General features: G+C 41.1%; 1 protein-coding gene across 2 annotated transcripts in view; it reads right to left on the bottom strand.

The window, feature by feature from the left end:
• Window positions 1-15,537, bottom strand: part of LGR4 (leucine rich repeat containing G protein-coupled receptor 4) — a 118,421-nt gene that overhangs the window by 34,977 nt on the left and 67,907 nt on the right. The window contains exons 3-4 of one of the 2 annotated variants that reach the window (XM_006260667.4): window positions 9,059-9,130; window positions 7,174-7,245 (exon numbers count right to left, since the gene is read on the bottom strand). The exons of the other annotated variant lie outside the window; for it this stretch is intronic. Coding sequence (XP_006260729.2) covers window positions 7,174-7,245; window positions 9,059-9,130 — 144 coding nt within the window. The remainder of the gene's footprint in view (window positions 1-7,173; window positions 7,246-9,058; window positions 9,131-15,537) is intronic. 2 annotated transcript variants of the gene reach the window in all.

Below are 15,537 nucleotides of genomic sequence, written 5' to 3'. Positions count from 1 at the left end.
CATGCCAGTAATGGCTCTTCACCAAAGTTACAGTGCTAAGTGCAAATCCAGTAAGAGGTTCCTCTTTTACTAGCATGCACACAGCTGAAGTCAACATGATTGCACTAGGTGGTGATGCCTTAAAATGGGTCATTCACAGTGGAAGTGATATCATAAGAGGTAAGAAAGAAGCTCAGCCCTAGCCATGCAGCACCTTCCCTATACGGACCAGATATGGGCCTGTCCAAGTGCACTCATAGATGCTGGGACTTGGCCAACTCTAACAACCAGCTATAAGCAGAGTGCAGCAAAGAATTAAGGGGGGAAGGAACATCTGCATTTGCCAGTCAGGTTCTGATGCTGAAGACAACTGTGGGCAGTTCTACTAGGGCATGAGCGGACATATCATATTCTTTCTATAAAAATACAAGATGGATAAATTGATGCAATTAACAAATTAGTGTTGTGCTCGTTTTTCTCCTTTAAGTTTTCTTTGTTTTATATATAGAGACTCTGCTTATGAATCAGAAATATTTGCCTGGTCACAAGGCCCATGGAAGGTTTTTAGTTTCCCAACATTTTGGGAAGGGGCTCAAGGTAATGGTGTTTCATCATTTAAGACAAACTGGTTCCATTTTGCTGCTGCTATCTGGCAAACACACTATACTCTTCTGAAAATATGAAGGTATTTGAAAGAATTTTAACGTTCCAAGCAGTGAAAAAAGGCAATGCAATTTTCTACTCCAGAGAACGCAAATATCGATCAATAGGAAACAGTGTCATTTGTTTCTTCAGGGCAGCTGCAAGGCAAAGCTACAAACCTGGGTTCTATTTCCAACTGGCTTGCTGTAATAAGCCTCTTCACTTCACATTTCCCAGTGTAGAATACAACCGCATTTACCTCAACCAAACATTTTAACCAAGTTCCTTCAAAAAAGATTATTTTATTTTAAATAATTAAATGAAATAGAGTTTTAACAGGTGTCAGATTTACACTGCACTCAGGAGACCTGGAAGTCCTGAAAATTGCTATGCCTCCATTCTAGGAAAACAATGGGTAAAATGGTTTTAGGTTAGTGGGGAGCCAGTACAAACTCCAGCAAAAATTAGAGTAGTTTCTAGGAATTGTTCTAATTTCAGCAGCAACCCAAGGACACCCTAAAGAATTTATTATAGCCCATATTCTTCTAATCTCCCAGTGTGCTTCTTCTCACACTGGGTGTTGAGAGATGGGCAATACAGACCACTTAGAATAGTTTTTTGCAGGTCCTGAAGTCCTTCCCTGGCCCAATCATGGTCCTTATGAACTGCTGGAACAAGGTACAAGGTACTGACTGAAGGAGAGACAGTTTTGGTCTCTGGATCATCCACTGACTCTCTGCATGAGATTCCAAAGTCAATTGATTTCACTACTTCTATTTCCAGATCTAAAATGAGAGCAATGTTACTTCATCACTTCTGCAAACACTATTAATACTTTGTGGTAATTTAAAAAAAAAGCAATTGTATCATTGCTATTACTTCACATTTGTCAGGTTTCTACTCAATTAAACACCAGCTAGAATTTGGAAGAGGAAATCTAATATGTGTCTTTTGTCTTGCTATCCTAGTTGCAGAATCCTTGTTTCTGCTGGAAGATATCACTGCTTCTTGCAATTTAAGAACACATCCTTCCAGATAAAGTAACCTGAGGTGTTGAAAAGTAGGTTTCTATTTACTGTGGCTTTTAATTTTGGTAAACTCACTTCATAAATAATGACTATATTCTAACTTTCTTCAGGAAGAGACACCTGGGAAAATAGCCAACATAAACAGAAAATAAAAGAGTTGCCATTGTATATTCAGAACCATGCTGGCAACTTTCCAGCTATCGTGCAAACATAAGGAATTATACAGCTTCTGTATCCATTTTATTTATTTCAAACAAGGTAGGTTTACAGGAATCATTAATGCATACAACATGGCAACTGTTCTACCGCGCACCCTCATCTGAGTGCAATAAAAGGCTACACAGCTATACTGATATTGATAACCATTTGGTTTGCAATTTATTGTGAAGTTCTAAGGATAAATAATTTGCCTCTTCATCAAGAAAAATTCCCCCAAAAGCCTGCTTCACAGCAAACTGGGAAGCTGCCAAGAGGCAACCAGTTAAGTGATGTTTAAACTTGTAATTTTTGGATGGAGATTACAGCTATTTATATATATGGCCACAGCAATTTTCTAGCATTTATCATGCAAAGTTATCTGTTTTAGATAAAGATCACACCAGCTGAGGAGCTTTAGATACATTTTTTAGTATAAATTCCTTTCCAATAGGTCAGTTTCTATTAATACAGCAGCACACTCGCCTTGAGGTATCTGTGCCTTCTGACATACAGAGATAATGGGTCCAGTCCTGCAAGCCATTTGCATATGAAGTCACTGGGAACCATACGAGTAGATTGTTTTACAGAATCAGACCCTAGCTTACTGCTGCTGAATTACAGATGGAAAGTTTCATAGTAAAAAAGTGGTTGAATGTGTTAAGATCCATCATAGTTTAGGTGGGAAAATGGCTTACAGGTTTCCAGTGCACCCGTTTCGAACTGCAAAATTGCAGTTTCAATCTCAAGTGGATGTCATTTCTAAGCAACTGTGGTGGTTTTGTATTTAAGACAGATGTCCTCTTGGGAATGGAGTGAAAGATGAACCAGATTTGAATCCATCTCTAGAGAAAAAAAAGGATTCTGAAAAGTGATGGCTAAACTGGCCTGAATACTGAAACCCCAATGTTTCACTAGTCAGTTTTCTAAAAGTCCTAAAACTCAACCTGGAACCCCCCAAAAAGGAAAGACAGAAAACGTGTCTTGTCAAGACGCTTTCCTCTTCTTCAGTCTTTTCAGTATTCTCCTCCCCACTCTCTCACTCCTCTGTCTACAATGCAGTTAAAATAAGCTTCCTCATCAGAGGAAAGATAGCATAGATTTCATAGACACTAGGGCTGGAAGGGATCTCGCAACATCATTGGGTTCAGCCCCCTGTCCAAGGGGCAGGAAGAAATATATAATCAGCATAATATATCTGAGTGGCAATTTCAACATCTAAAACTGCCAAATTTTTAAAAAAATGGTCCCATCATTTTTCTTTTCTTTTCTTTTATTAACTTACCAAATTTAAAACGTGACAATGAATTTGTTTGTTCACTCTCTCTTATTCCCCTGGTTCTTTTTCCTTTTCTTTTGATCACAGATTACTATCAAAACCATCAACTGGAAGTTAAACAATCTAAGGTTCAATCAGAAGACAGATGATGCCATATAACAATAAAGACAAAAGCATTTTCACTGAAATCAAAGGGATGGTTTCTAGACGGTGATAATATTGAGTGATATAATCTGTTCTGCAACACCAGCAAAATATCAATACCAAGAAAAAGAGCATTTTTCTTCTGATAAAGAGAATTATTACAACAATGTGCTACTATATAAAGTGTCTTTCATGGCATATGGCATCTGTATACAGCAGATATTGGACCACTTCAATTCAGGCAGGAAAACAAACCAAGGATACTCTCCTTTAAAGTGACGTAGCTCTACCATTAAAATAAAAGGTAGCCTCTTGTGTAAATCATTCAAATATACCATAACTGCTGGGAAGGGACAGAGAGAAGTACATAATATCAGTAGTACTCTTGGCTCCAAAATCTGGAGCAGTTTATGGATCATATCTTAGCATCAGTGGTCAATGTTTTGTTCTGGTATGGGCCAAGACAGTGATTCTCAACCAGGGTCCCACTGTAGCCTGGGGCGCTGCGAGATCCTTTTAGGGGTGCCACAGGGTACTGCTTAGCACCAATAGGTATTCAAACACTCCAAATGATTCACACAAATAAACGTAAAGAATTCAAATAGGCATCCACTTTGAGTTCTTTGCAACGGAAGAATTGTTCTATTATAGAGATGCACCGATATATAGGTCCATATCAGATCAGCACCAATAAAAGGAAAATTGACTTTATGAGCAAATCGGCTTTTTTTGACCGGTATAGCTAATAATGTCACTGATAAATCCCGCAGGCATGAACAAAGCTGCAGCATGCATCCAGGAATGCAGCCTAGTGGCAAAGAGAGCAGTGTCCAGCCGGTAGGTCTGTGGGGGTGAAGGGGCATTTGGGGGGGGGGCCCCCGAGATCAAGGTCCCCACAGTGAGGAGAGAGTGGGGCTGAGGCAGGGGGAGGTGCTGCACAGCTGGGGCTGGGCATGGGTCAGAGCCATGGGTGGATCCCCAGAGGGTGTGGAGGGGTGGCTCCCACTGCTACATGCACTCCTGAGGGAGGCATGGGGGCCATGTGTCCCTCGGATTTGTGCGCAGGGTGAGGGCAGGCTTGGGGCCAGGGGCTCAGCCAGTCTCCTTCTGGCAAGGGGTCTGGGCCAGGGATGCACTCAGGGCAGGTGGCAGCAGAGCTGGGTGGAGGGACTATGGGGTGTACTACAGCCACCCCCAAATTCACCATAGTAGCCTTCCTGTAGCCACCCCACCCCAGCGCCACCAGCATAAGCCCCTCCCCTGCCTGCCCCAAGTGCAGCCCAGCCCAGCCCCGCCCCCCACCAGGAAGAGGCTGGCACTGGCCCTGGCCCTGAGCCTGCAGCAGGCAGCCTGCCTTTGCCACCCACATAAATCTGCCCATGCCTCCTCAGGAGGTGCCTCTTCAGGGGATGTGCGCAGCAGCAGAAGCTACCCCCACTCCATGCCACCCTCCTCCACCAGGGAGCCACCTGTGGCTCCACCCTGCACTCCTCCCCAGCTGGGCAGCACCTGCCCCTGCCACAGCCCCACTCCCTCCCTCACCATGGGGGCCTCAATCTGCTCCCCACCACACCCCTTCCCCTCTACACACTTATAAGTCGGATGGTGCTTTCCATGCTGACAGGCTTCGTATCAGCTATCAGATCAGCCAATAACGCTGGTTAAGAATTGGCCATCACTATCAGCTAAAAAATTCTTTATCAGTGCACCCCTACCTATCATTTTTCTGTACTTAAAAAGCAAGTGAAAGCTAAAAACTAGCATTTGCTGAGGGGTTCCTTGAGTCTAAAGAGGTTGAGAACCATTGGCCCATAAATCCACTGTCTAGCATAAGTGGGTTACAAAATTGGGGTGTACAACTTAAGCAGAGAGGGTGATTTTTTTTGCTGGAAGAAAAATAGAAGTAAAAGCATGAAAACACTGCACTTCACAGTGACTGTCAGCTTTTGTCAGCAAGCATGCAGAACAGGGTAGACTCCAATATTAACCTGCTCTCAGCTTCCTGGCTGAAAGAGAAGCTGGCAACAATTTTACAACACAGCCTCTCCATGGAAAAGCCAGATCTACATCATGACTCTGAGAAAATCTTTTTCTCTCTGTGCGGGCCGGGGGTGAGCAGGGCCCCTCTTTGCACACACGGGCTGTGGCCAGCAGCCCGGGCACGCGGGGTCGGAGAAGACCAGGGCCAGCTAGAATTAGTCACGGACGCGTAGTGGTTGATTTAAAGATTATTTACTTACACCCAAGATGGTTGCGGTGTAAGCTGGACAGTTTCCAGGTGCAGCTCCGCTTAAATCCTCGTTGAAGGACTATGACAAATTCGGTTTTTGGCCCCGGAGTTGTTAAGGCTCCGCGGGTTCGGTAATTTCTTTCCCACGGAGTTGTCGAAGCTCCGTGGGTTCGGTTCTTTGGCCCCAGAGTTGTTAAAGCTCCGTGGGTTCGAATCTTTAATATGCAGGAAAGGGATATGTCTAGGATTGCGCTCGGTGACGGGGAGAGGCCAGAGGCTGCTTAGACCTCTGTTGCCTTCTTAAGAAATGCATTGGGTCCGTGAGTATCCGCAACGCTTAGAGATCTTCACACAGCGCGAAGTCTCCTCCTCCTGATGTTCGTGGAGTCCTCCAACTTGGGCGGAAATCACCCAAGCTCTTTATACGGCTAGCAAGCCAATCGCTAGCCGCCACGTGTGCATGTATTAGAATCGGCCAATAACGTGGCACGAATCTTCATACAAATGGCGGGAACTCCTTTGCACCGTGCATTTCTGAGATGCAAAAGAAATGCACCATGCAAAGAAAGCTACAAATTGGCGGGAAATTCTCCGTTGCACCGGGGTTCTCTTCTGCAGCAGAGAACTCCACTGTGCAAGGAAGCTGCAATTTAGCGGGAACATAATTTAGCAGTGCCGAAGCACACACAAACAAAAAATCACAACTTTGGGTTGTGACACTCTCTACATTCTGCCTTCCAAAAACAAGGTGCTTGTCTTAGTTTGGTCAGCAGACCAATGATAGACAAGAAAATACAATATATTTTGGGCTGTACCAGGAGTTGTCAGGCTGCAAACCATAGACCACTGCTCCACAGAAGCACACTCTAATTAACCATAGGTTGTTAAGCACAGCTTATCTTAGGTTCTTGGAATGGGGGAAGGAATGGTAGAGGCATGACGAATAGGATTGCAATTACGAAAAATTGGTGCCCAAGAAGCTCTGCTTATGGAGCAGGAAATGCAATTGTTGAACTACTGCCTGCCATTTCCCTCAATCTTTGCAGCAGGGGATAACAGGACCTTTACACAGAAACCATCACTCACATCAAAGTGATAGCTAGTCAAATAGAGCTGGACTAACCAGGTGTCTGGGAAAACACCAAAAGCCCCAAAATATTAAAAGCATCTGTGTACATATTTGAGTGACTGGAAAAAATGGTTGAGGTTCTCATAACAATTTTCAGGATGTAGATTTAGATATTTTCTATTACAACGAATGCCATGAAAGTCTCAGCCAGTGTTCCCAACCTGAAAGACTAAGAAGCAGCTCATTTCTATACAATTTTTTAAATTACTAGAGTACCTTAGAACATCACACTGGACAACCAAATGCTTTACCTCTTCCCCATCACATCTGTTCTGTATAAAAACTTCTCTTATGGGTGGGTTTAAGAAAGTTCTTTTCCCTCCCTTTCCCCTCAAAATAATGGGAGAAAAATCCTTTCCATACTTCCAAGTGGAATTTGTGCTCTATTTGAAATGATGATATTAACTCCACAAACATGATTTTGCATAAGTTATTGCACTTCAGCATGTTCTAGAATGAGGCATAGACAGACACAGCAATTGGCAAAGTTATATGGGTGGATCAGAGGTGGACGGAAGGGGAACAGAAGAAACCAAATAACACTTACAAGGATTGTAAACCACTTAGTCCTCTAATGGCCTCATTAGGTACAGTCTTCAGCTGATTGTTCTGAAGGGTGCTGTAAAAGATACTTTGTTAGTGAAACAGATTTTCACAATATCTTTAAATGACCTTCTATTTGTTACAACAGTCCATGTTCCTGTTTGTTTCATGGACATCTGGTACAAGAAAATGCATGCAGAATCATCAAGACAAGATACTCAATGGTGATTTCAAAACAGTGAAACTAGATTACTACAACTCCTGCCACAATTCATTCCATTAATGAAACAGCACAAGCATATCAATTTAGACAGAATAAGCCAAAATTATCTCTGATCTGATTTTCTGCAATTTCCCTTGACTTATCGGGGATAAAAAAAAAAATTTATTTTCATGCAAAATGACTCAAAATAAAGTGATTATTTTATTATTTACCAATGCTTGCATTGTTATGGTTGGTTAGCTAGGCTTAGCAGGCTATACAAGGCTTTGCAATTTTAATTAAATACTTGGAGAACACTGCATCTGATCAAATCCAAAATTTCAGGAAATATTCTACACATCAGTGGGCAGAACCCTATTGATTTTGGTGAAAACTAGAAAACCAGAAGAGTTAAACTGTGGATAAATGGAGCTTCTTGTTTAACAGAATCCCAGCTTCAGCACTTTTAAGTCTGTATCAAAGGACAGGTGGATGCTACCTTCCAGCCTAACAGCATCAGTACTGTTTAATAGGTTGATACCCTGAATGACTTGCCTCCTAAAGAGAAGTCAAATAATTAAGGTTGGAGGGGAAAGGAAGAACATGGGGAAAACACAGACCAGAGCCCCTGTTTCTGGGGGAAAGGAGGACATACAACACTCCTGGCACGAGGGAAGAGTTTCAAGAATTCTGTGACAAAGTGGTCATGCGAACCTGGCATATACGAAACTTGCAGCTGAAGAGATGCAAGGAGCATGCAATGACTTGTATAGTTTTTTGTTTTTGTGAGCACAACTCTAGTCCTACAGTGCTTTAGCTAGTCAGTTTTCTGATGCCTACCTTTATTTCTGAGCCCATGATTTTTGTTTCACCGAAGACTTCCTTTTTCAGCTCAAGGGCCTTCCCCTCTGCCTCCTTATGTCCCTTGTCTGTTAAATATTTAGTTATCCCCTTTCTTACCTCTGTTTGTATAAGTACATTCCCAATCACCAACCTAAGCCTTTAGCATAGGTTTTTTTTTGTTGTTGTTTTAAAAACCTGATTCATAACATAAAGCTAGTTTCAGACTTAAAAAGTAGAGCAGGGATTGAAGCAGATGTTTTCATTTGAGAAAGCATGTGGAATGGGACACTGCCAATGCATCCCTTCAGTGGTCAAATTTGCCCTTAAAGGAGTATATCAGACTATAGAGGTGGCTTCTTAGAGGCTGGAGCTGGAATGGTGCTCCAAATGGATGTAGATATTTATGCTATACACAGTATAACAGGGTATGAAAATGTTATAGGGAAGAGGGAACTAAAGAGGAGGGGGAGCCTCGATGCCCTCATGGGTCTTTTCTGTTTTAGATAGCCAGGAGGAAGGCAGGGAGAGGGAGAAGAGTCTTGTGGCCTAATGGTTGATGTTTGTCTAACAAAATATATTTGAGAGCCAGGCATTAATTGTTCCCATAAACTACGGTAATGACAGTTTAATTAAGGTCATAAATGTTTTTATTTTGTTTATTGAATGTCCATCATCATCATGGTTAACATTTCAGCATGATTATGCAAAAAGTAACAAAGCTTTTCATTTAATCACACTGTCTGAACATAAAATTCAGTTTTTGTTCAGCCTATCAATAAACATGCTGACTATGCAAGAAGAAAGTACGCAGCTAGCTGTGCAGCTCTAAAATGTGATTACTTACAGAACTTTGAGTTCTTTCAACCCAGACAAGGCCTTTGGATGGATAAAAGAAAGGTCATTGCCAGCCAGTCGTCTGGAAAAAAATTGTAATATAATAATTCAGAGTCTTAAAATACAGTACATTTACAATTGTCTAATAGATTAAACCAGCAGTGCATCAACATTTACAAGTAACTGGCGAGCTTTGCATTCAATTCTGCTGTGCTGGTGATTTTCACATTTGCCATCATTCATTCTATAATCATATTTTATACAAAGCATAATACTGCAAAAACAAAAACAAACAAAAATCAGCTGCAAGGACATAACAGATGAGTACAAGTTCTCAGAAACTAGTGCATTCACTGAATCTTTCTTTCCAACTTGCCATTTTGCTTTCTGATTATATAAGAATGTGTTTCATGTTCCACCCAGTCAAACCTCTTCGAGAAATAAGATTTGACGCACCCCAGGAACATAATTCCATAAACAAAATCAGAAACCCTCCTGCTCTTCAGCCCCTTTCCATCAGCAATTAGAGACTGGAAATGTAAACCTAACACACGAAGGGATGACAAAGATTCTTCGCATGAAACTGGTTTTGAAAAATGAGTTAACTGCTACTAATATGTTCTTGAGGCTTTCAGCACAGCCTGGGCAAAATGAGTACTCAGCAATCCATGTGTTTTTAATCTACCCTGCAGCTTCTAAAGAAATTATGAAGCTGAGTAGGAATAGTTTGTTACTAAAAGGAAGAGGGTAGAAAAGGTTTGTATAAGGCATCTTAAAATTCTGATCATATTCTCCAGTAAACCACAGATTCAAGGTGATTTCCTGGGCCTAATGAATTAGTCACAAAACCCCCACTGATGTCAGTGAGCCTAAAAATTCACCTTTAGAACATTATAGATTATCAATTAGTTATATGGATAAACCTCCGATAAGAGAGGACTTATCTAGGTTTATATCATGCCTAATGAAATAAAACTGATATCAGAGTGGGGCTCCTAGATACTAATGCAATAACAAAAACAAAAAATAGTAATAGATACAGATGGTTCGTCATAACACAAAGGGAAAAATCCACCCAAGCAAAAAAAAAAAGTCAGCCACCTACAAACTTCCTTGCATGCATTTTCCCATGATTTATCTTCTGATATTTTGTCTATTTCCTGATCAGCAGTTGCTGTGTGGTCCAACATTTGCTGAGCTGCTAATACTTGTGCCACTAGATGTTTTATTAAGGAAAGAGAGAGAATAATGCAGAACACCTGGTAATCCCTAGCTGCCAACAGATGAGTTCATTATAATAAAAGATCATTTCAGCCAAAATATTTGCTTTCCTGTTAGATTTATTATGCAACTTCAGGTCTGAAGACATCAGTGTAGATAGAATACAATGCATACATTCAATCAAAATATTTGTATGAAATTATACTTATTTTTCATCAGTAACTTGATTTTTAAAGAAATGTAAACATCAGATTAAAAACCAGCACCTCCTTTGTTGCGGGGAACTATAAACTGATCCCGGAACAATAAAAATCAAATATTTTAGAGAGAAGCTGAAAGACGGAACAAGGAACTCATCAACAGGAAAAGTTTTAGATTGTCAAAAAGGTAGTAAAATTATGACTGTCCCTCTCAGCTCCATCTCGCCCTGTAAGAAGCTGATTATCCTCTATATAAAAAATGTTGTCTCTTATGTAAATTTACTTTTGACAGCATAATAGCCCTCATGCTAAGAGAGCATCGTAATTAGCTGTCCAACTGCCTTTCCAATACTGTTTTTTTAAACATAAATAAACAGAAGGAAAGTGGTCTTGGTGAAAAGGAAAGCAATGAGTACATTCAGTATCTGGCTATCCTTGTTTTTTGTTAAAAAATGTCACTTCTTGTGACAAAAACCCCTCATACAGCCATAGCTTTGACAACCTGGTTCAGGTGGTCTCATTACCAGAATCTAATCAGAATTGAAGCTTTAAAAGATAATGTTAAACATGCAAGAAGTCCCACTTAAATTAATGGGCCTATTCATCTACACAGACGTTGCAGAACTGGGGCTTCAATTTGGGCAACAGAAGTATACTACTATATTTGTTATTATGATAGTACCTAATAGCTGTAAGGTCAGGCAGGCTACAGTGTGAGAGGCTGTATTTATTAATTTATTAGATCAACATGCTACCCTCTCCAAAGCAGGCTCAGTACAGTTTACAACACAAAAGAAGAAAAACAAATAATATGTTAAAATATAATCAACAGACTCCCCAAATAGTATCCCCAAATTTAACTCTTCCTACTAACTGCTTGCTCACACGAATTTTGAATGCTTTGAGATAAAAATGATGGGGGGAGAGAGAGAAATTCAAATAGTAACCAATACTAAACAAAGGGAAAGAAAAAAAACAAAAAAGAAAACAACCCCAAAGTTCAGTACAATGTCTACTAGTCAGGTCCCCTAATGGTTTTTGTTAAATTATTTAATTTTTTTTTTTCTTAAGCATATAAATATGCACATGCCCTTCATTTTAGCGATTTCCTGAAAAGCACACTGTGAACTAACTGTAATACTTAGGAAATGTGCTGGCTCCCTGTACCATGTATAATGAGTACTTATGAACCCTGTATTTTGCCAGTTATCTGCAAAACACAGCTGCTTATAAAAAAAATGCAAACTGATTTTGTACCCAAAATAGAAACCCATAAATCAACAAAAGTTAACTGAATCTATCTCACTATGTTACTTTGGCCATCAAATATTGATGTTGATTATTCAACATTTATTTTAAAAAGCAACAGTCTTCATAAGAATTAGTGAAGTAGCTCTGGTTCCAAGAGCATTAAGTTACCCAGCCAGCTGGTTTGAGACCTGTCAAACATCTGCTATAACATTTTCCCCCTTTAAGAGACTTGAGTTAAGATTTGTTTTAAAAAGCAAAACTAAATAAAGTCAAGGAGCCTGAATCTCATCAGTGTTGCTAATGCAGCTTACTGAGCTCTGAAAACAAGAAACAACGAAGCAAAAGCAAGACTTGCGTGACTTCAGATAGGAATACTCAGCCTACCTCAAGGCAACTTCTGTTTATTCAGCCTGTTGCAACCAACCAACAGAAAAAACTGCAATCCATTACATTTCCGTTTCTCCTAAATCTGGCAGCCTTCCAGGAAACAGGATACAACTGGCCAAGTGTGCAAAGGCTTTACTAATCAGTTTGCCAAATATACATTTATCATTCACATACTAGCCTTGGGGAGCATGGCTTCTCATTAGGAGGTTCCAACTACAGTTATCCAGTAAGCTAAAACTAACATATTATGTGCCACTCTAACACATCTTCTTGTGCTGTTCCATGCAGCAGCTGTCAGGATGGAGATATTTTTCTTTACATAATCAGGTTAATTTCAAAACAGCCAAAGAGAAATGGAAACGAATAAAAAGTCACATCCATCCTTGTTTTGAATGTATATGGTAATTGAAATGCCCTGGTCAGATTCTCCACTTTATTCTAACACTATTTTAGGAGGAGGAATTAATGAAAGATTAATAGATGGTTAGAGCCATATCTGAGATTTTTTGGGTGAAAGATTATAAATATGTATTTAAAACATACACAGGTTGATGGGCCAAGGGGAAAAAAAAAATATCAAAACTTTACCAAATAAAGCAAGTCTCACAACCCCCCAAAAAAATCTCATTTAAAAAGAAAAGTAGAAAAGTGTGAGCTAAATTTTATCGTAATCTGTACAGTGCTTACCTTTGTGCTTGAGCCCAGTATTAAAACATTTCCTTTCTATAACTGGAGTTGATGACAACTTAATATCACCTAGAAAGTTCCATCTTAAAAAGAAAACAACTGGTCCCTAAAAGCCTATAAAGACCGTAATTAGAACGTTTTATGCAGCTTGTCAAAACTACCTTTTAAGAGGCAGACTCTCACCAGCTCCAAAACAGCCAGGCAAGGGGGGGCTGTATTAGTGCTACTGAGCTCTTCTATCTGGGTTTGGGGAGACAAATTGGTAAGGTATAATTTAACATTGGCACCCTCACTCTTGCTGGACAACAGAGCTGACTGGTTGCACAGTGGAGAAAATGGAGAGGAAATGGACAAAAGCTTCCATACTGGCAACTCTATGAAGCGCAATGACCAGGGGCGGGCAAAATACAGGCTGGATCTGGCCTGCCAGTTGACTGAATGCAGCCCACAGCTGCTGCACCGTTTTGCATGGGTAAGCCTGGCCTGCTCCTACCTGGGGCAGACCATGCCCCACCCATCCTGTGCCCACCAACAGCACTGCCCTGGCCCCAGCCGGCATGCAAAGTTTCCTGGCAGGGCTGCTCCTGCTACTACTGCAGCAGTCTAGGTACTGCTAGTTTCCCTCCACCTCCAGCAGCTCCTCCTCCCCCTGCCCCTTCTACGCTGTTCCAGGCCTGGAGTGGGGAAGGCAGAAGCTGCAGCCAGGTGGCTTCTGACCCAGCTTGTAGGGCTCCCACTCCAGGCTGCCTTCCGCCCACTCAGCCACCCAGCATGGTGAGCAGCCACCTACGGGTGGCCAAGTGGGTGGAAGGTTGCCAGAACAGCACAGCAGGGGCAGAAGGAGTAGGAAGAGCAGCTGCTAGAGGCAATGGAAGCAAAGTATTATCTGGGTAGCAGTGGGAGCAGCCCCGCAAGAAAGCAGTGTGCACTGCCTGGGTTGGGGCCGAGGTAGGTACATGGCATGGGCTGTCCCAGGCAGGGCTGGGCCACAGCCAGATTGGGGATACAGACTGCACCTACACTGCACTGCCTAGGTGAACAATGCTGCACATGCCCCCTCCCTACTTCCTTCCCCAACTCAAGGCCAGCTCCTGAGACTTAGCACGCAGACGGCTCCCCACACACATGCACATACCCATACCCCCACTACATCCCACTCACACACACACAATATACAAGAGTAAGACTTTATTTGAGCCATTATGCAATCACCTCTATATACACTGCTCAAAAACATAAATCAGGGCAGAAATAATTTTTTAAAAATAAAATTAAAACGTGTTATAGCAGATTTTTGATTTTTAGTATACGATTTGGTTCTCATCTACTTGGTAAAATAATACCTTCTGAAAGATTGTGTGTATGTGGCCCTCAACAGCTCATCAAAACTCATTAAGTGGCCCTCCAGATGAAATAACTGCCCACCCCTGCCTCAAAACTCTTGTTGGAACAACACAGCTTCACACCATTCCTCACATGGAGCTATGCTTAAAAGCCACAATCTAGTCCTGGGGCCACTAAATGGTGTTTTGTGAGCTGCCTATTGTACCTGACCAGTTCAAATGCAGCTCCTGAAGAAGGACAAGTGGTTAAATAAAAGCATTACTTCTTTTTCTCCCCTTTCATTTTTTTATCTATTTTTTATTTTCCTCCATTCTTGCTTTCATAGTCATTGAGGCTGCTGACATGAAAAAAAAAAAAAAAGGGAGGAGGGGAAAAACAAAAACACACTTTACAGGAAGGAGTGCATTAGTTTGACTTGGCTCAACAGCATCTGCATAGAACAGGCGCCTCAGCAGGGCTTTAGGGTGCTTTTATCTAACAGCTGATTCAAAGAGGAATCTGGGTTAAATGCAAATGTATAGTAAGGTGCAATGCAATTCTGATAGGCTTCCATTTTCTGTAATGTTTTTTAAATTGTTCTGGCTCTTTCACAGACAGGTCTAACTTGAATATTTTTTTAGTATCTGGATAGCACAATAAAAAAAATCTGTAATCATGCACATGCTAAAACAGATTACCATGAATGGGATGTGCCCATGAAAAACACCCTTAAAGATTTCTTGTTCATTACCTCTCTTTTTTTATATTACCAAAGTGAATTAGATGATAGTAAAATTCCTCTCATCTCATGCCACAGTCAGTCATTTTCAGAATGCAGATTTATGATGTTAGGCTCAATGGCCTCGTGTTAAAAGGTTTCCCACTATCACAGGCAATGCACCACTTTAATTGTGTTTATTTCTCAGGGCAGAAAACAACAATGATCCTAACATGCATAGAACCCGAAGCAAAAAATGTTTCATCATTAGCTGGAAGTACTGTATGATTTTCAGCAAGCTTGGGCAGCTGAGTATTCTGCTGATTTCTGCAAGGAAGCAGATGGAACATCTTCCCTCAATCTACATGTCCCTCCAAAAGTCTGGGAGAAAAAATGTAAAGGAAACATGTAGCTGAATCCCCAAGCCAGCCAATGGTGAAAAGCTCATGACAATCAAAAGTGCTAATGAGGCTCCTCATTGGCACAAAGACTTTGAAGATGCAAGAATGGAATGAACAACATTGAAAATCTCCATTCTTAATATTAGTTACTCCTGAGAACACTGACTCAGTGTTCCCAATTAACAGTCAGGGAATGAAGAACATGGAAACAAAGAGTGATATGCTGATACATCTCTCATGCAAAATATACCACCATTGGAGGTGATACTTCTATGCAGGTACGTGGCATTCAAACAACTAA

This window comes from Alligator mississippiensis, chromosome 2 (assembly GCF_030867095.1).
Source record: "Alligator mississippiensis isolate rAllMis1 chromosome 2, rAllMis1, whole genome shotgun sequence".
NCBI classification, from domain to species: domain Eukaryota; kingdom Metazoa; phylum Chordata; order Crocodylia; family Alligatoridae; genus Alligator; species Alligator mississippiensis.
This window is presented reverse-complemented; position numbering and strand designations above follow the sequence as displayed.